At 38.8% G+C, this 19,681-nt stretch overlaps 1 protein-coding gene across 4 annotated transcripts in view; it reads left to right on the plus strand.

The window, feature by feature from the left end:
* KDM2A (lysine demethylase 2A) overlaps positions 1-19,681 on the plus strand; it is a 106,920-nt gene that overhangs the window by 61,136 nt on the left and 26,103 nt on the right. For all 4 annotated transcript variants that reach the window (XM_077771458.1, XM_077771457.1, XM_077771460.1 and 1 more), the window contains 6 exons: positions 4,082-4,260; positions 10,503-10,609; positions 10,968-11,061; positions 12,225-12,378; positions 13,224-13,339; positions 19,167-19,293. In XM_077771458.1, the coding sequence (XP_077627584.1) occupies positions 4,082-4,260; positions 10,503-10,609; positions 10,968-11,061; positions 12,225-12,378; positions 13,224-13,339; positions 19,167-19,293 (777 nt within the window). The remainder of the gene's footprint in view (positions 1-4,081; positions 4,261-10,502; positions 10,610-10,967; positions 11,062-12,224; positions 12,379-13,223; positions 13,340-19,166; positions 19,294-19,681) is intronic.

Here is a 19,681-nt window from a genome sequence, read left to right on the forward strand (position 1 = left end):
AGCCTGTTTCAGATTCTGTGTCTCCCTCTCTCTCTGACCCTCCCCTGCTCACACTATCTCTATCTTTCAGAAATTAAAAAAACATTTTTTAATAAAAAAATAAATAAATATAAATACATATATCTATATAATAAATGAAAAACAAAAACATTGTAAACCAAGAAAGAGGTACATTAACATTTCTATCAGTGACTGGTTTTTAGTCTGATTTATATTCTATTCAAAATTTAGGAAAAGAAAACACATTAGATTAACCAAATTAAAGAAAAAATCTTCCTGGTGTCAGTAAAGGCTCAGGTCAAATTTCTGCAGACCATTTGGTATTCAGTGTAGCCCTGAGACTCACCAGAATCCTTAGGAATTCAGATATGATTACCCTCCCATACACATTAAAGCAGTATAGTGGATTAAAACCTTTTGGACATGTTTCCAACAGAACGTGAAGCAAAAGGAGTTTTTTCTGATACTTTCCTTCTGTTAAGTTTTGTCCTCTACATTGAAGTTCCCGTGCAGTGTCTTGCTTTGGAAACTAACATGCAGTACTATCTGTTAGCCACTGGAGGGCCCTTTTTAGACAGCTGGATAACTCTTCTGTTTATCCAAGAGGTAGAAGTCACCGATAGCCCAGGTGGAGGAAAGTTCTAGAATTCCCTGTATTTTTCACTTCTTCACTATTTCTGTGTTAGATTCCAGCAATCTGCCTGTCACTTGGTATTACCTAGTATTTAGTGCAATCTCTGGAGTATAGTAGGCACTCAGTAATCTGTTGAGTGATTAAAATGCTTTCCCACTCTTCACAAAATAGGGTTCTCTCAGAGGACCTCAGAAAATCTTCTCGAGTACTTATAGGTCTGTCACTGGATTTTTTTCCTATATAGACCGCCAGGACAGTAATAAGTTTTTTTTGTTTTTTTTGTTTTGTTTTATTTTAATTTACATCCAAGTTAGTTAGCATATAGTGCAATAATGATTTCAGTAGATTCCTTAATGCCCTTTACCCATTTAGCCCATCCCCCCTTCCCACAACCCCTATAGCAACCTTCTGTTTGTTCTCTATATTTAGAGTCTCTTATGTTTTGTTCTCCTCCCTGTTTTTATATTATTTTTGCTTCCCTTCCCTTATGTTCATCCTTTTTGTATCTTAAATTCCACATATGAGTGAAGCCATATATTTGTCTTTCTCTAATTTCACTTAGCATAATACACACCAGTTCCATCCACATTGTTGCAAATGACAAAACTTCATTCTTTTTGATTGCCAAGTAATACTCCATTGTATATATATCCCATATCTTCTTTATCCATTCATCAGTTGATGGGACATTTGTGTTCTTTCCATACTTTGGCTGTTGTCGATAACGCTACTATAAACATTGGGGGTGCATGTGCCCCTTCGAAACAGCACACCTGTATCCTTTGGATAAATACCTGTAGTGCGGTTGCTGGGTGGTAGGGTAGTTTCTATTTTTATTTTTTTGAGGAACCTCCATGCTGTTTTCCAGAGTGGCTGTACAAGTTTACATTCCCACCAGCAATGCAGAAGGGTTCCTCTTTCTCCACATCCTCACCAGCATCTTTGATATACATTCTTAGAGGAAAACATCCCCTTTTTTAAAAATTTCTTTTTAAATGTTTTTATTTATTTTTGAGAGAGAGACAGAAAATGAGTGGAGGACGGGCAGAGAGAGAGGGAGACATAGGATCCAAAGCAGGCTCCAGGCTCCAACCTGTCGGCACAGAGCCTGATTCAGGGCTCCAACTCCCAAATCTGAGCTGAGCTGAAGTTGGACGCTTAGCCGACTGAGCCACCCAGGTGCCCCCTTTTTTTTAAACAATTGTGGCAAAATACAAATAACATAAAATTTACCATTATAATAATTTTTAAAGTATATAATCAGTGGCATTAAGTATATTCACAGTGTGCAACCATCACCAATATCTAGTTCCAGAACTTTTCATCACCTATATCTTTAGATACATACCTAGGAGTGGAAATTATTGGGTCAAATGGTCATTCTATTTTTAATTTATTGAGGAACCACCAGACTGTTTTCCATAGCAGCTGTACCAGTTTACAGTATTCCCAACAAAGTTTTGAGGGTTCCAGTTTTTCTGCATCCTTGCCAGGACTCGTTATTTTCCTTTTTTTTTTTTCTTTTTTTTAAATTTATAGCCATCGTAGTGGGTGTAAAATGGTATTTATTACAAAGGAGTTTTGATTTAGCATTAGCATTTTCTTCCAAAATATGAAAAGTAGGTTTGTTTTGTTGCCTTACTTATCAGTTATATCTTCTGTGTATTCTGGCATGTCTCCTTTATTGTGGCTGTATTTTAGTCCTCCTGACTATTCTCTCATAGCTCTGACTAGACTGTAAACCTCTTAAAGGCCGGGACCAGGTCTTAATTCTAGCTGTTATATTCACGAAGGCCAGGTATGTAGTAGATGTGTGTTAGTTTCTTACAAATTGAATAATAATCTTAATATTCCACCAGCACCTTTTTATTCTCTTTTCCTTTCTTGGCCACTAATATTTTCACTTTTTTAGTCTTGCCTCTCCATATCGTCTCTTATGCTGCTGCTTTAACCTAGAATTCTCTGTTGAACCTTTCTTGTTGTAATTCTATTTATTCTTCAAGGCCCAACTCAACTGTCTCTTCTTCATCTTCTTTTCCTAAAAAGTTTCTCTGGTCAGGCCAATGTTTAAAAAAAAAAAAAAGGAATTTCCCTTTTATTTTTACTCCTGTTTAGTTGACACCTACTTTGTGTTAAATGTTTTCCTTCACAGTGGCCTCCAAGGTGATATTATTCCCAAATTAAAGAAGATATTAAGGTTCAGAGAAGTTAAATAACTTTCCCAACTATTATTAGAGCTGAAATTTAAACTTTGCTTAAAGGCTATTGTTCCCCACCCCCCACTAATTTACGCATTCTCCCTTTTGTTGTAGTTGTTACAGTTGGTTGAGAAGCTGATATAGATCTCTGTGTCCCTCATGGTAGCTTTATCATTCAGTAAATATTTGTGAAATGAATGAAAAAGGAGGTTTATATTAGAAATGTAACATGTCTGGGAAATGACCCTTTTAAACAGAAGAATGGACAGATTCAGAATGAATCTAGCACTCTGTCACTGTACAGGGGATCCTTTATTCAAAGTACAGGATAGATATAGGTCCTTAACGCTGCATCACAGCAGTGTAGCTCAGTGGGTATGAGTGTTGGCTCTAGAGTTGGTCTAGAGTTCTGGGATTCTTGTCCTGCTTTGTCCTGCAAGTTTCCTAACAGCTATTTTCTCACCTATGAAATGGATATCAGTATTTAGTATTTAGAATTGTTAGGGTTGAGTAAGATACTGAATATAAAATTTGTTGCCTGATCATACAGAAATATTCCATATGGAATCATTTCTTTATATTAACCTGTTGTTTTTCCCATTCCCTGTGGTTTGATTTGATTTATCCACCTTGAATGACAGCTGTCTCCTTGCTTATTACTGAAAACCCTGAATAAAGAAAGGATAGTTTGTTTCCTTCCATTTGTATTTTATATTCTTTTTTTTTATTATTTTTTTTTTATTTTTTATTTATTTCTGTGAGATAGAGACAGCATGAGCAGGGGAGGGTCAGAGAGACAGGAAGACACAGAACCTGAAACAGGCTCCAGGCTCTGAGCTAGCTGTCAGCACAGAGCCCGACGTGGGGCTTGAACCCATGAATTGAGATCATGACCTGAGCCAAAGTTGGACGCTTAACCAACTGAGCCACCCAGGTGCCCCTGTATATTATATTCTTTTTTTTTTTATTTTTATTTTTTAACGTTTTATTTATTTCTAGGAGAGAGAGACAGCGTGAGCAGGGGAGGGTCAGAGAGAGAGGGAGTCACAGACTGAAACAGGCTCCAGGCTCTGAACTGGCAGTCAGCACAGAGCCTGACGCGGGGCTCGAACCCACAAACCGCGAGATCATGACCTAAGCGAAAGTCGGACGCTTAACCGACTAAGCCACCCAGGCGCCCCATATATTCTTAATATATTTGAGGATAATAGTGGCTCAGAGGAGATGATTGATACATCTTTCGTGGCAGGGAGTCGTCGCATGGTGGACGTCATGGATGTGAACACACAGAAAGGCATTGAAATGACCATGGCTCAGTGGACACGCTACTATGAGACCCCAGAGGAGGAGCGAGAAAAACTCTATAATGTCATCAGCCTGGAGTTCAGCCACACCAGGCTGGAGAATATGGTGCAGAGGCCCTCCACGGTTAGTCTAATCATTTTTTCCACATTGTCATTATCACCAAGAGGGTTGTTTATATAATGGGAGAATTTATAACCTTTTTTTTTTTAATGTTTATTATGAGTGGGGGGGAGGTGGGCAGAGAGAGAGAGAGAGACACGGATAGGATCCCAAGCAGGTGCCTTGCTGTGAGCCCAGAGCTTGACTCAGGGCTTGATAACCACGAACCATGAGATCATGACCTGAGTTGAAATCAAGAGTCGGACACTTAACCAACTAAGCCACCCAGACAACCCCCTAATGATTCTTTTAAAATGAGTATCTCAAAGGGCCTGGGTGGCTGTCAGTTAAGCTTCTTACCCTCGATTTCAGCTCAGGTCATGATCTCACTGTTTGTGAGATTGAGCCCCACATCAGGCTACACACTGACAGCACAGAGCCTGCTTAGGATTCTCTCCCTCTCTCTGCCCCTCTCCTGCTCTCTCCCCCACGCCCCAAAATAAAAAATAAACATTTAGAAAATAGAGATCTCAGTGTTTTATTCTGTCTCCACTTAATTATCCTAATTACATCCTTTGACTTTCAAGGTTAAATTGTGATAATTGCATCTAATATTGTTATTTTATGTATACACCTACATTCAGCTTACTAGTAAGTTGCATTGTTATTGTCACTAAGACATTGATATGTACAGGCCAACAGGAAAATGTTCTCAGTACTTTACTATTATTACCTGAAGAGACAATGTTATTTTTTGTCATTGCTTCTTGTTACTAGAGATTTGCTAAAACTAAGTACAGAATTTCTTATTAAGAAAACTTTATCTCCTTAGAATGATAAAAATCCTTTTATATTAATTATCATTTGTTTGGCCATGTGGAAATATAGGAGGACAGTTGGCTAGAATTTAGCCTTGTGATTAGCCAGACATGGTCCACTTAATAAATAAAAAATAAAGGGTGCCTGACTGGCTCAGTTGGTAGAATATGCAACTCTTAATCTCAGGGTCATGAGTTCAAGCCCCACATTGAGCATATAGAGCTTACTCTAAAGAATTTTTTTTAAATTAAAGCACAATTCAGTCCTTTAAATAAAGAATAAGAGAGCTATTTAAGAATCACAGTAACGTTATAAATTGTTTATAATATTGCTTATAAATTAACATTGTTAATATTTTTAGAATTTCAATTTAAAAATAAAGCGATTATAGCTCTAAAAGTCAAACTTACACTTTTCTTAAAATCTAGAAATGTCATTCACACATGAAGCCTTTTTTGTAACATTCTTAATTTATTCATTTTTGTTCCTAGTTTTAATTATAAACATGCATCATTTTATGACAAAAATAATAGACCACTAAATGGAGGAATAGAACTATGGAAGGGCTCAGAAAATCTTCCGGGGGACAGAGAATAATGCACCAGTATTTTTTAGGGACCTAAACCATGGCTGATTGAATTGAGCTATCACCAAGGTCACCTCCTGAAAGCAGGAAAACTTTTGATGACCTTGCTATGTAAACAGTAATATGCTTATTCTGCTGGGGTATTATTTATTTATTTACTGGAGTATTTTTCCCCACAGTGTATCCCTTCATTTATTTAGGTCTTTTCTAACATCTAATAATGCTTTTTTATTTTTTTAATTTATTATTATTATTTATTTATATATTTTTAAATGTTTATTTTTGAGAGACAGAGTGGGAGCAGGGGAAGGGTAGAGAGAGAGGAGACAGAATCCAAAGACTCCAGGCTCTGAACTGTCATGTCAGCACAGAGCCTGACATGAGGATCAAACCCATGAACCATGAAATCATAACCTGAGCCAAAGTTTGATGCTTGACCAACTGAGTGACCCAGATGCCCCAATAACCCTTTTTAAAAAAAGTTTTTTTAATGTTTTCATTTATTTCTGAGAGAGACACACACAGCATGAACAGGCGAGGGTCAGAGACAGAGGGAGATACAGAATCCGAAGCAGTCTACAGGCTCTGAGCTAGCTGTCAGCACAGAGCCCGATGCGGGGTTCGAACCCACGAACCATGAGATCATGACCTGAGCCGAAGTCGGATGCTTAACTGACTGAGCCACCCAGGCGACCCTAATAATGCTTTTTTAAAAACCAACTTTATTGAGGTACAGTTGACATAAAGTATATTCATTTTAAGTGTGCATTTCAATGAGTTTAAACAAATACACTTATTCATATAATAATCTTACACCTAAACCACATACTCTTGTTCTCTATGACATTCACACCTTCACAGTTAGCTTATTATTGGTTCAAGTACCTGTCACATGCTGAGTACTATGCTAGGTGCTGGAGGACATGTGGAAGATAAGGTCATTCTCATTCTCACGGGGAAGAAAGACCAGAGGATAGACATTTATAAGCCACATTGATGGTAAGTGCCTCATAAGTCAATAAATACAGAGTGTTGTGGGGGCAGGAAGAAGGATCCCGCTAACCTAAGCTGGATGAGAATTAGGGGAAGCTCTTTAGGGGAATTGATACCTAAACTTGACATGAAGGAAATAAGGCAAAGAAAACAAAAACTAGAATTCCAGGCAGAAGACATAGAATGTGTAAAAGTAGGTGCGGTGGAAGGGGAAGGTGAGCAACCTTTAAGTGCCTCTTGGGGTGTTAGCATAAAGTGGGGTTTTCTGATGAGAAGAGAGAGATTGTTTTCTGCTGTCATTCCAGCAGTACCTGAGAGGTTGATGAAAAGTAACATGTACAATGTGCAGATTTGTTTGGTGATGGGAAAATTAGTTCATGTAAGGCCATGAGCCTTTTTTGTGCAGCATGTGAATAGATTAGGTCCTAGATAATGGACTTCTTACCAGTGTGGCCATAGTATTGATGCAGAACAGGTAGAAATTGATGATTACCCCTCCTGAAGACTTGCTGTCACATGGATCAGGCCATTTAGTAAAAGGCCTCCCCAGAGCCTAAAGATTAACCGAAGGAAAAACATATGAATTCTGTACCACAAGATGATACCCAATAATACCAAAAAATGGGAGGTCAGAATGAGTGACTTAATGCTGCAGGTGAGAAATTCTGGCCAAAGAAAATCAGTTTTCTCTGAACTAATAATTGAGAAATAATACCCATGTGTTCTTAACCCTTCTTTTCCCCATCCAGACATAAGAGCTTATAATGTCTTGAGCAAGTACAGTTACTCATTATTCTGTTCAAGTGTTTCCAAAGGAGAGTACCAGGAGATGGAAAATGCTGACCGCTACATTAAGAGAACAGAAAGTAGATTTTGTTTGAGGGAAAGAAAGGAAGTTGGAGTTCATTCAGTGTTCTAAACCCAGTGGTTGCTTGGTTAAACTATTGGCTCCCTGAGCAGAAATCTTTGAAGTGCAGCAGCAAGTTAATTTCATAGTTGCTCTTCAGCCTGCATGTCATTGGTGATCCCTTCCAGCCTTGTTCCCACAGTTTACATCTGGGTGTCCCCTAGACACCTGCCTCATATCATTATGCACAGATTGTATGCATTTGTCCAGATCTATATTGTAAGGAAAATAAATTATTAAATATAGATATTGTTGTAAACCTTACAGTTTACATGTGTTTTATAGCCTTAAGTTAGGTTATTTACAGTGTGAATACTGTACTGGATTCATATTTTGGCCCACATTTTATCTGCCTGAGACTGTTCCTTGGAGGTTGATGATTGGGTAGTGCACACATTTGAAGGTACAGGACATTATAGTTCCGTGTAAAGTGCAGATAGTTCATGTATGCTGAAAACTATAGAAAACTTATAAATGAAATAGAACAAGACACAAAGAAATGGAAAAACATTCCATGTTCATGGATAGGAAGAACAAATATTGTTAAAATGTCAATACTACCCAAAGCAATCTACACATTCAGTGCAATCCCAATTAGAATTGCACCAGCATTCTTCTCAGAGCTAGAACATTCCTAAAATTTGTGTGGAACCACAAAAGACCCTGAATAGTGAAAGTTATGTTGAAAAAGAAAACCAAAGCAGGAGGCATCACAATCCTGGACTTTAGCCTCTACTACAAGGCTGTAATCATCAGGACGGTGTGTGTGGTACTGGCACAAGAACAGACACATAGACCAATGGAATAGAATAGAGAACCCAGAATTGGACCTGCAAATGTATGGCCAACTGATCTTTGATAAAGTAAGAAAGAACATCCAGTGGAAAAAAGACAGTCTCTTTAGCAAATGGTGCTGGGAGAATTGGACAGCAGCATGCGGAAGAATGAAACAGAACCAGCTTCTTATACCATACACTAAAATAAACTCAAAATGGATAAAAGACCTAAATGTGAGACAGGAAACCATCAAAACCCTAGAGGAGAAGACAGGCAATAACGTCTTTGACCTCAGCTGCAGCAATTTCTTGCTCAGCACGTCTCTGAAGGCAAAGGAAATAAAAGCAAAAATGAACTATTGGGACCTTATCAAGATAAAAAGCTTCTGCACTGCAAAGGAAGCAATCAACAAAATGCAGCCAACAGAATGGGAGAAGATATTTACAAATGACATATCAGATAAAGGGTTAGTACCCAAAATCTATAAAGAACAAACTCAACACCTGAAAAACAAACAATCCCGTGAAAAAATGGGCAGAAGACATGAATAGACACTCTTCCAAAGAAGACATCCAGATGGTCAACAGATACATGAAAAGATGTTTAACACTCATAATCAGGGAAATACAAATCAAAACCGCATTGAGATACCACCTCACACCGGTCAGAGTGGCTAAAATTAACAACTCAGGAAACAACATGTTGGCAAGGATGTGAAGAAATGGGAACTCTCTGGCACTGTTGGTGGGAATGCAAACTGGTACAGCTGCTCTGGAAAACAGTGTGGAGGTTCCTCAAAAAATTAAAAATAGAACTACCCTATGACCCAGCAATAGCACTACTAGGAAATTTATCCAAAGGATACAGGAATCCAGATTAATAGAGGCACATGTACCCCAATGTTTATAGCAGCACATTCAACAATAGCCAAATTATGGAAAGAGCCCAAATGTCCCTCGACTGATGAATGGATAAAGAAGATGTGGTTTATATATACAGTGGAATACTATTTGGCAATGAGAAAGAATGAAATCCTGCAATTTGCAACAACATGAATGGAAATGGAGGGTATTATGCTAAATGAAATAAGCCAGTCAGAGAAAGACAGATACCATATGTTTTCACTCATGTGGAACTTGAGAAACTTAACAGAAGACCATGGGGAAAGGGAAGGAAGAAAAATAGTTTCAAACAGAGAGGGAGGCAAACCATAAAAGACTCTTAAGCACAGAGAACAAACTGAAGCTTGATGGGGGGTTGGAGGGAGGAATGAGTGATGGGTATTTAAGGAGGGCATTTGTTGATATGAGCACTTGGTGTTGTATGTAAGTGATGAATCATGGGAATCTACCCCCAAAACCAAGAGCACACTATGTATGCTATGTGTTAGCTAACTTGATGATAGGTTATATATATTTTTTAAATGCAGAATTGTGCATTTAGCCACATATGTTTTCAATGACCAAGTATTATGTTTATAAAGTTAGTGATGATAAAAGTCAAGTGATTAAAGATGGAAAATAGAGGTGTAATGGAAATGAAATAAAAAATAGATTACTAAATTCTGCTAATGTTATTTCAAGAAGTTTTAACATGTATTTACATGTAATTCTCACACTGTCCGTTGGAGTTAATTATCCTCATTTTAGAAATGAGTTCCAGGGACTTAAGTGACCTTGAGAAAACATGACAGAACTGGAACTTGTGATTCCTAATGTGGTAGATTCTACAGCACATTGTTCATGTAGGGCTATTTCCTTTTTCTTCTTTCTCCTTTTTAACTGTGGATGTCTTAGCTGCTCTAACAGTTAACAGTGTTACATATCTGGTAAGATCTGTTAAGTTTATAGGCACCTTCCAGACAGCACCTTTGATTGAATCAGAAAAATACAGTTGATTATACCAGTATTGACACAAAGGGGATACTATTGTGTTACTTAATGACTTCGTTTTGATTAGTGCTATCTTTATGATCATGTTGATGGAACCATTAGTCTTCATTCTCATTGAAAAACGATTTCTAGAAGGTTTGCATGTTGACCCTAAGATTCACCAACAGATTGTTTTTGTTTGTTTATAATTAAATTGTAGTCTTTGAGTGTGCGTTTTGAGAAATTCTATTTTTGTTCTCTTTAATCCCAATCCTTCCACTGAAGCCTAAACGTTTCTTCCTCCTTTTTAAAGGTGGACTTCATTGACTGGGTAGACAACATGTGGCCGAGGCATTTGAAGGAAAGTCAGACTGAATCAACAAATGCCATCTTGGAGATGCAGTACCCCAAAGTGCAGAAGTAAGTGGCTTTCTCTGCATTTCCTCAGGTGCATCACTAGGAAACCAGAGTGATCACAAGGAATGGTTCCTCCCTTCGGAGCCTTGCTTTGTGTCCTAAATGATCAAGAAGATGAATTCTTTAATCAGATTTTACAGTTCCAGAGGAAAGAGTGTATATAATAGTATCTTAACCCACAGTTACATAGTTTAAAGAAAATGTGTTGTTCTGGTAACATGATGACACAGTTGCACTCCTCTCACTGACTGGGAATTGATGAGGCGGAAGGTGGGGTGCACAAGGGGAGAGTGGCATTGTGGTGGGGCATGCTCTCTTTTTCTCATCAGTACACTAATGGCTACTGCTTTTTTTGCGTCAGGTACTGTCTAATGAGTGTTCGAGGCTGCTATACTGACTTCCATGTGGACTTTGGTGGTACCTCTGTTTGGTATCACATCCATCAAGGGGGAAAGGTACGGTCATACTTGTGATGGGGGTTGGAATCTGAAGCTGGTTATGACTCTTCTTCAGTTCATGCATGCCTAATATACCTGTAAACGAATGTTAGGAAATTGTCCCCTATTCTAGAGAGAATCATAGATTAAGTTGACCCTTTTGGCTCGACTTCAGTAGGAATTCATATTCTTCTAGTCTGCTGTCATTACACCAATATTGGCATACTACTTAGTAAACCTCAGCAGTCCCAGTTTTAGATTCCCAAGGCAGAATTCTCCCCATGAAGGCAAGAAAGTGGTTTTAGGAAGACAAGATAATTTCTCTACATGGAAGTGTGATAAAGTAGTAGACAGCAATACAAATTTTGTATAGATTCAGGGTGAAATCAGCATATTAGAATCCAAACCACCTTTCCCTATATGAAGGCATTGATCTGAAATGTGGCCAGAGGAAGCCTTTAAGTCCTCCCTAAGGATGTGAATAGATTTTGAAAGATTGTTCTCATTCATAAAGAACTGTATTCCAGCTTGTCAGATTGTTTCTGAATACTGTGGGAGAATGGGAATCCAGGATGAGTGTCAGGTTTATAGTATTATAGGTTACCCTTTTTTCCCTTGCTAGAAGTAGATGTGTTTGTGAGAGAAAAGTAGAACTGAATGAAAGCACATAATACTTTTAAAATGTGAGGTCCTAATTTAGAACAACTGTACCTCCAAATCCAAAGTCTTTTTGTTTACTTTGGATCCATTTCAGTGGTATCTCAAGTTTTGTCCCTTTGGTCTTGGTTTCTACCCTGGAACAAACTAACGTAGGCCTGTCTCTGGAAGACATTGTACTCACTGTATTTCTTAAGACTGGAGAGGTCAGACAGTCAGGTGCAAGGAAGGGACTTCCTAGGCAACAAGCTGAATGTTCCTCTTCTCCCTGAGTCCTGGATAGGTTCTGGGTTCTAGAGTCAAACCCCAGGGAAGCCCTAATGCCATTTCACCAAGTGCAGGACAGAAAAGATCTGCTTCCTTGGGGCCTCTAGAATTTCCCAAATGGTCAGATTCTGTAGGCTGGGAGGATTGCTTGCTGCTCTTCTGCCTGTTGGACTTAACTTTGTACCTGTTTATCAGTTGAGGGAGACGACTGGGTCATGTCAATGGCTGTTAACAGACTGAAGTTTTTTAACTCACAGGTCTTCTGGCTCATCCCCCCTACAGCCCACAACCTGGAGCTGTACGAGAATTGGCTGCTGTCAGGGAAACAGGGAGACATCTTTCTGGGTGACCGGGTATCAGATTGTCAGCGCATTGAGCTCAAGCAGGGCTATACCTTCGTCATTCCCTCAGGTAAGCAAGATGGGGAAAGAATTGGTTGTTTACTCTAGCCACTTTCTTTTCTTTAAGAAAAAAGAATTAATGGATTACCACCAAGCGTGGTTGTGATGCTGGGGTGGACAGAAAACAATAGTGTCCTTTCCTGTCTTTATGGATTAGATGCTAATAATTTGGATTTTTGAAAAAGGCACCAGTTTGCCACTAAAATCAGAATTGCCAATGGTGGTTTCTTAGAGAAGGTCTACATGTGGGCCCCACAGTAGCTCTGGGTAATCAGAGTCTCTAAAGGATAAGACCTGGTCGGCAGACAGTATCTACATCTGGGGAAAAGGGACCTACTTCCTAAGGGGTGGCTGTGAAGTCTGGAGTGTAGTGTCAGTGACATTTCTTAGGAGGTCACTAGTTACAAAGTAAGTATTGGGAGCATAGATTTTGGAGTCAGAGACCTGTATTAGAATTCTGACACCTGCTTACCTGCTAATACGATGTTGGTCAAATATTTAAACCTCTGTCACATTTTGTTGTGAGGGGTAAATGGAAATACATGTCAATTCTTGTACTGCACTTTCCCTGTAGGTGCTCCTCTGAATAGAAGCAGCATTTGTTAAGCTTACTATATGCTAAACACTTTATGTGCATTTTCTGATTTAATACTTACTAACAACCATATAAAGTTTAAGTTTTATAGGAGATACTGGTTTTATAAAGGATTTTGAAGCTGCAAGAGATTAAGTAACTTGACCAACCACTAAGTGACAGAGTAAAAAGTAGGATCTAGGAGTCTTCTACTAGTTCTCTGAGAGAGCTATATTATAATGTGTGCTTACAGCCACTACCCTCCATTCCCTTTCTTCTAGGCTGGATTCATGCTGTGTATACTCCTACAGACACATTAGTCTTTGGAGGCAATTTTTTACATAGCTTCAATATCCCCATGCAGTTAAAAATATACAACATTGAAGATCGGACACGGGTAAGTAACTGTGCATAACAATTGGATGTGAAGAGATTAATTCCATTTAAGACAGATGTTAGAGTCACTGGTAGTTTATCTCAAAATTATAAAAATTTTCTTTTGAGTTGAAGTGCAGTGTTAACATTTCAGGGACACTGAGAAAAAAGTTTTAACAAGATATATCTGCATATTTTGGGGATCTCTAATTCTTTAAGGTTCTTGATATCTTGGATTTTTATAAGGCTAGAGATGGACATTTGGTAATCTCTTAAGCCATGTTTTTAATTTGTATGCTCTTTCGTAGAATAATCCAACGTAATGGGATTTATCAACTCAAGAGTCACAACTTTGAATGCATGTATTTTTACTCTGATACTATCTAATATCCAAAATATTGTACTTTTTTTTTTTAATGTTTATTTTGAGAGAGAATAAGGGAGGGGCAGAGAGAGAGAATCTCAAGCAGGCTCTACACTGTTAGCACAGAGCCCGACTCCAGGCTCAATTTCAAGAATTGTGAGATCAAGACCTGAGCTGAAATCAAGAGTCAGATACTTAACCAACCGAGCCACCTAGGTGACTTTGTACTTTAATAAGTAAATGTGCATACTGCTTTTGCCATTTGGGGTTCCATAAGAGAATCAAGTCCTTTAGAAAATGATATGTATGTCTTATTCTCTTGGTTTTCTTTCCCTAGGATATTGCATAGCTGTTACCATTCTAGAGAAATAGGAAGAAAGTTAGTTTATTACATGTAGAGGACACCCTAGCAAGAATTGGCAGACCTTTTCTGTAAAGATCAGATAGTGAAATACTTAAATGAAAGAGCATGGCTCAAATAAAATAGAATTTTATTTAGGGACACTGAAATTTGAATTTCATATAGTTTTCCCATATCCCAAATGCTCTAATTTTAGGGGTTTTTTTCAGCCATTTAAAAATGTAAAAAGCATTCTTAGCTCACAGGCCTTAGAAAAACAGGCAGCAGACCAAATCCGCTAGCTGCTGTTTGCTGGCCAACCCATGTCTTAGGGAAACAGGGCTTAATCTTTTAGCAGAGCCCACCCACGTTGGTGAAGGCAGAATCATATATGACTTAAGTATAGATGGTATAGACTTTAAACAGCAATTAGAGTATAGAGCTTTTAGAAGGCATTATGTTCCCACCTTGTTCTCAGGTAGTTCAGCAGAATAACAACAACAGCAACAACCGTGGTGGGGCACCTGGGTGGCTCAGTTGGTTAAGCGTCTGACTCTTGATATCGGCTCAGGTCATGATCTCACAGTTCATGAAATCAAGCCCTTCATCGGGCTCTGCACTGAACATGGAGCTTGCTTGGGATTCTTTCTTTCCCACTCTCTGCTCTTTCCCTACTCATGCGCGCTTTCTCTCTCAAAATAAATTAAGTTTAATAATAATAATAACAGCCATGTATATGAATAGAGATTAGCAAATGTAGGAAAATGTTATGGCTGGTGAATCTTGAAGAATGGTGTAAGCAGGGTTCGTGGTACTGCTCTCCTCAAACTTTTTGGAAGATTAAAAAAAATAAGATAAAACAGGAGGAGGCAAACCATGAGAGATTCTTAAATACAGAGAACAAACTGAGTGTTGCTGGAGGGATGGTGGCCAGGGAGGTGGGTGACGGGCATTAAAGACGGCACTTTTTTGAGCACTGGATGTCATAGGTAAGGTGAATCACTGGGTTCTACTCCTGGAGCCAAAACTACAGTATGTGTTAACTAACTTGAATATTTAAAACAACAACAACAACTCTTTTGGCAGATTTGAAAGTTTTCAAAGTTAAATTTAAAATATCACAATTTGAGGTGCCTAGGTGGCTCGGTCAGTTAAGCATCCATTGATTTTGGCTGAGGTTATGATCTCACAGTAGTGAGATTGAGCCTGCATTGGGCTCCGAGCTAAGTGTGGAGCCTGCTTATGATTCTCTCTCTGCCCCTCCTCTGCTTGCCCTCTCCCTAAAAATAAATAAATAATCACAATTAGTGAAGAATTTGCAATTTTTAGGAGGAATAGTCATTGACCTGTTTACTATGAATATGGTCAGTTAGCTATTTTGGTGCCTATTTTGAAACATTTATTTTGGTTAGGAGCTATTATCTTATACACAGCAATGGTATTGTTGGAGTTCTAGGGATTGCCCTATTTGAATTAAGAAGATACAGTGCTTGGGGCACCTGGATGGCTCAGTCCGTTGGAGTGCCCAACTTTGGCTCAGGTCATGATCTCATGGTTCATGGGTTCAAGCCCCACATCAATCTCTGTGCTGACAGCTCAGAGCCTAGAGCCTGCTTCGGATTCTGTGTCTCCCCTTCTATCTCCCCCTTCCATACTCATGCTCTGTGTCTCTCTGTTTCTCAACAATAAATAAATGTTTTAAAAAAATTAAACAAAAAAAAAGAAGCAGATACAGTGCTGCTTTTTTTTTTAATGTTTTATGTATTTTTTTGAGAGAGACCGCGTGAGCAGGGGAGGGTCAGAGAGAGAGAGGGAGATACAGAATTAGAAGCCGGCTCCAGGCTCTGAGCTAGCTGTCAGCACAGAGCCTGATGTGGGGCTCAAGCCCACAAACTGTGACATCATGACCTGAGCCGAAGTTGGACGCTCAACCGACTGAGCCACCCAGGTGCCCTGATACAGTGCTTTTAAAATAAATTTTATAAAAGTAAATTTATACTTATTAAGAGTATGAGGGGTTCCTGAATGGCTCATTCGTTTGAGCATCCAACTTTGGCTCAAGTCATGATCTCACGGCTTATAAGTTTGAGCCCCATGTCGGGCTCTGTGCTAACAGCACAGGATTCTAGGTCTCCCTCTGTCTCTGCCTCTCCCAGCTCTCACTCAGTCTGTCTGTTTCTCTCTCTCAAAATAAATAAACATTTTTTTAAAAAAGTAATGAAACTACAAAAAATAATTAGTAAGTTTTAAATTATAATAATAGTTAAAATGTTTCCAAATTGTGTAATTTCACAGTAGAATACTTTTATTTAACTCAAAATCATTGTGAGGTAATACCACCTACCTACTGTAAGACTCAATCTGAGAATTAGTTTTTAGAAAATACTCCCCTTTTTTGGCTAAAAATTACTGTGTTATACCCATGACTTAATTGCTTAGTTGCTCAGTTTGAGGGAAGAAAAGGAGAATATGTATATATTCAGTGGCATAGGTGAAATGAGGTACCTTATCTCTGTATGAAGTTTCTTGCAGACTGCTAAACTTATAATAACTGATCTTGATTTACCTATCTAATTTCCTAGACTTTGTTTATGGAAAAATGTCAAATTTCATTCTAGCCACCATATTATTCCATTTTTCCTATGTATAGCTTAATTCCTTCACTCTCAAGAAGGAACTTCTCTTTCTGTAAAATTTCATTGAGCCCCTGCATATGTGTACAAAGCGATTTTTTTTATTGCTTTCAACACCAACCTTTTATGTGCCAATACCAACTGGTATCCATTTAATATGTTACTTTACAAAAATACAGTGTGTTGTAAATTTAAGACAATGTTTTTGGTTTCTTTTGCCATCCCAGTGTGGAAATACCATACTATTTAAACTTGAGTATTGCGGGATGCCTGAGTGGCTCCATTGGTTAAGCATCCATCTTTGACTCAGGTCCCAATCTCATGGTTCATTAGTTCAAGCCCCACATTGGGCTCTCTGCCATCAGCACAGAGCCTGCTTTGGATTCTCTGTTCTCTCTGTCTCTGTCTCTGTCTCTCTCTCTCCCTCTCTCTCCCCCTCTCCCTCTCCCTCTCCCTCCCCCACTTGTTCTCTCCCCCACCCATAAATAAATAAACTTTAAATAAATAAACTTGAGTGCTAGTAATTATTCCACTGATAGCACTGAAAAGCTCAATTTTGTAAGGAGGATTTTTTAAAAACTCTCCCCCTATCCCCCCCACCAAAATTTTAGCCCAGTCTTAGAAACTAATACACTCTGTGGTATCTGACAACATAGATAAAATATGAGGCAAGTTGGATGTGTGATATCTTGGCTGTTACTAATGCAGTCTGATGAGTTCCAAGTAAAAAATCCAAAAGTTTAATGACCTATTATATATTTTCTTTTTTACTGTCAGTATTACTCAGCTTTCAACAGAGTCCCAAAGGGCTGTAGAATTTTGGGTTGTCCTGAACTTTTAATAAAGATCTTTACAGAAAACTGTTAATACCTGTAAAAGTTGAGCAGAGAGGCCCGTGTATTATATTTAATTTGGGGGCACCTAGTACCTGTTAATCCTTTTGGTCCCCCTCCCACACCTTACCAAAAGTAAATTAATTTGACCTTTTTTAAAGCTTTTATTTATTTTTCAGTAGGCACTGGGCCCAATGTGGGCCTGAGATCAAGAGTTGTATGCTCTGCTGACTAGGCCAACCAGGCACCCCCAATTTGATGTTTAAATAAAGGAGGAAAACCTCTTCAGGTTGTTTAAACTGTAGTCACTTAAGAGACCTAGATTCAGAGGTGCATGAGTGGCTCAATTGGTTAAGCATCCAACTCTTGATCTCAGCTTAGGTCTTGGTCTCAGGGTTGTGAGTTCAGGCCCTCCATGTTGGGCTCTGTGTTGGGCATAAGCCTACTTAAGAGAGAGAGAGAGAGAGAGAGAGACAGAGAGACCTAGATTCAGAGCCTAGCCCCTCTGAATTGGAAACCTAATGAAAGGTTCATACCTCTCCTGCCTTGCAATGAGGAAAGTAATCCCCTCGCTCCATGGTCATGCTCCATGACCTTTTTAAAGGCTCCTTTAAAAGGGGCCTTCCATCTAGATCTCCTTGATTCAGGAACACTACCTGACATGGAGCTTTGAAAAGGAGATGAGAATGTACTCAGGAGTTGAATATTCAAAACAACCTTAGAAGTATTGTATGGCTTATCCTTTTGAAAGGTGTCCTCTCTAAAAGATGATGGCAAAATATATATAGGTTAGTCTCTGTTATTGGTCTTCCTTACTGGTTAATCCATGCTAATTTGCCTTTTCGTCGACTATGGTAGATCTAAAAGGCCATTCTTTTTATTATTATTCAGATGGAATAATTTCATGCTACTTCTGGAGAGCATGAAAAGAAAACTAAAGACAATGGCTGATTAGGCCATGTGGAACAGTAATCTAATTTGTGGACTTGCCCTTTTGGCAGACTACAAAGTACTGTACAGACAAGCTGAGAGTTGATGGTGGGGAAAAATACTGTCTTGTGTCCTAGACTAGACACAGCTTGAGAATGAGTCTCTAATTATACTTTTCTATAACTTCAACTCCTATCCTGTTTTCCATTAGATTCTTTGTTCCCTGGTCTTCTGATTGAGATTAAAACTGAGTGAAGGCAAGACTGCTTGGCAGGCCTTTGTGTCCCAAGAACCCTGAAACAGTTTTCTCAAGTGTATTGTGTCTTACTCTAGCCCAGAGGGACAAGAGAGANGGGGGGCTAGAGAGAGAGAGAGGTCCCAAGCAGACTCCATGCCCAGAGCAGAGCCCGACTTGGGGCTCCATCTCACAACCCTGGGATCATGACCTGATCCAAAACCAAGAATTGGCTGCTCCACCCAGGCGCCCCCACAACTTCTTTTTGATGCTTTTCCAATACACCTTCATTGTGGTTCTCAAATGTCTTAATTTCTAGGGATTGTTTCCCAAGACCAACATTTTTTAGGTTGTCGGATCCACTTAGATTCTTGTTCCAGTTGCCACCCTAGGTTTCAGGTTGACTAGAGAGCATTTTTCCTGGGTTAATCTTTGCTGTGATTCAGTTTGTCTTATTCTTCTTCTTGAAAATTGTTATCAGCTTGCTTTTTCTCATTGTTTTCTTCCCATGCAGGTTCCAAATAAGTTCCGCTATCCATTCTACTATGAGATGTGTTGGTACGTGTTGGAGCGCTATGTGTACTGCATAACCAACCGCTCCCACCTAACTAAGGAATTTCAAAAAGAGTCCCTCAGTATGGGTAAGTGTTCTGCCTACATGAACTTACCTGCTTGGACCTACCGAATTCATTCACTGGAGCTAAATATTGTTTATAGGTGATCTCTTACCCAGACGTGAATTATTAGGCAAAGTAAAATATCTGGGTCTCATCTTTGTCTGAATTGTTAGTACCCTAGCTCCTTAAGAAAGATGATCACTTGTCTGCTGTGTTTTATTGTATAAAGAATGGTCTTTGGCCCAGTAAAAACTAAGAACATGTCATCATTCTAACTCTTACTATATTCCAGGCACTTTACTAAGCAGTTTATATACATTAAATTCTAATCATTACCTATGAGGGTAGGTATCATTATCCTCAGTTTACAAATGGTGGCATTAATTTTCAAGGAGATTAAAAAACTTGTCTA

The sequence above is a fragment of the Crocuta crocuta genome, unplaced genomic scaffold, assembly GCF_008692635.1.
Source record: "Crocuta crocuta isolate KB4526 unplaced genomic scaffold, BGI_CrCroc_1.0 scaffold647, whole genome shotgun sequence".
Lineage (NCBI taxonomy): Eukaryota > Metazoa > Chordata > Mammalia > Carnivora > Hyaenidae > Crocuta > Crocuta crocuta.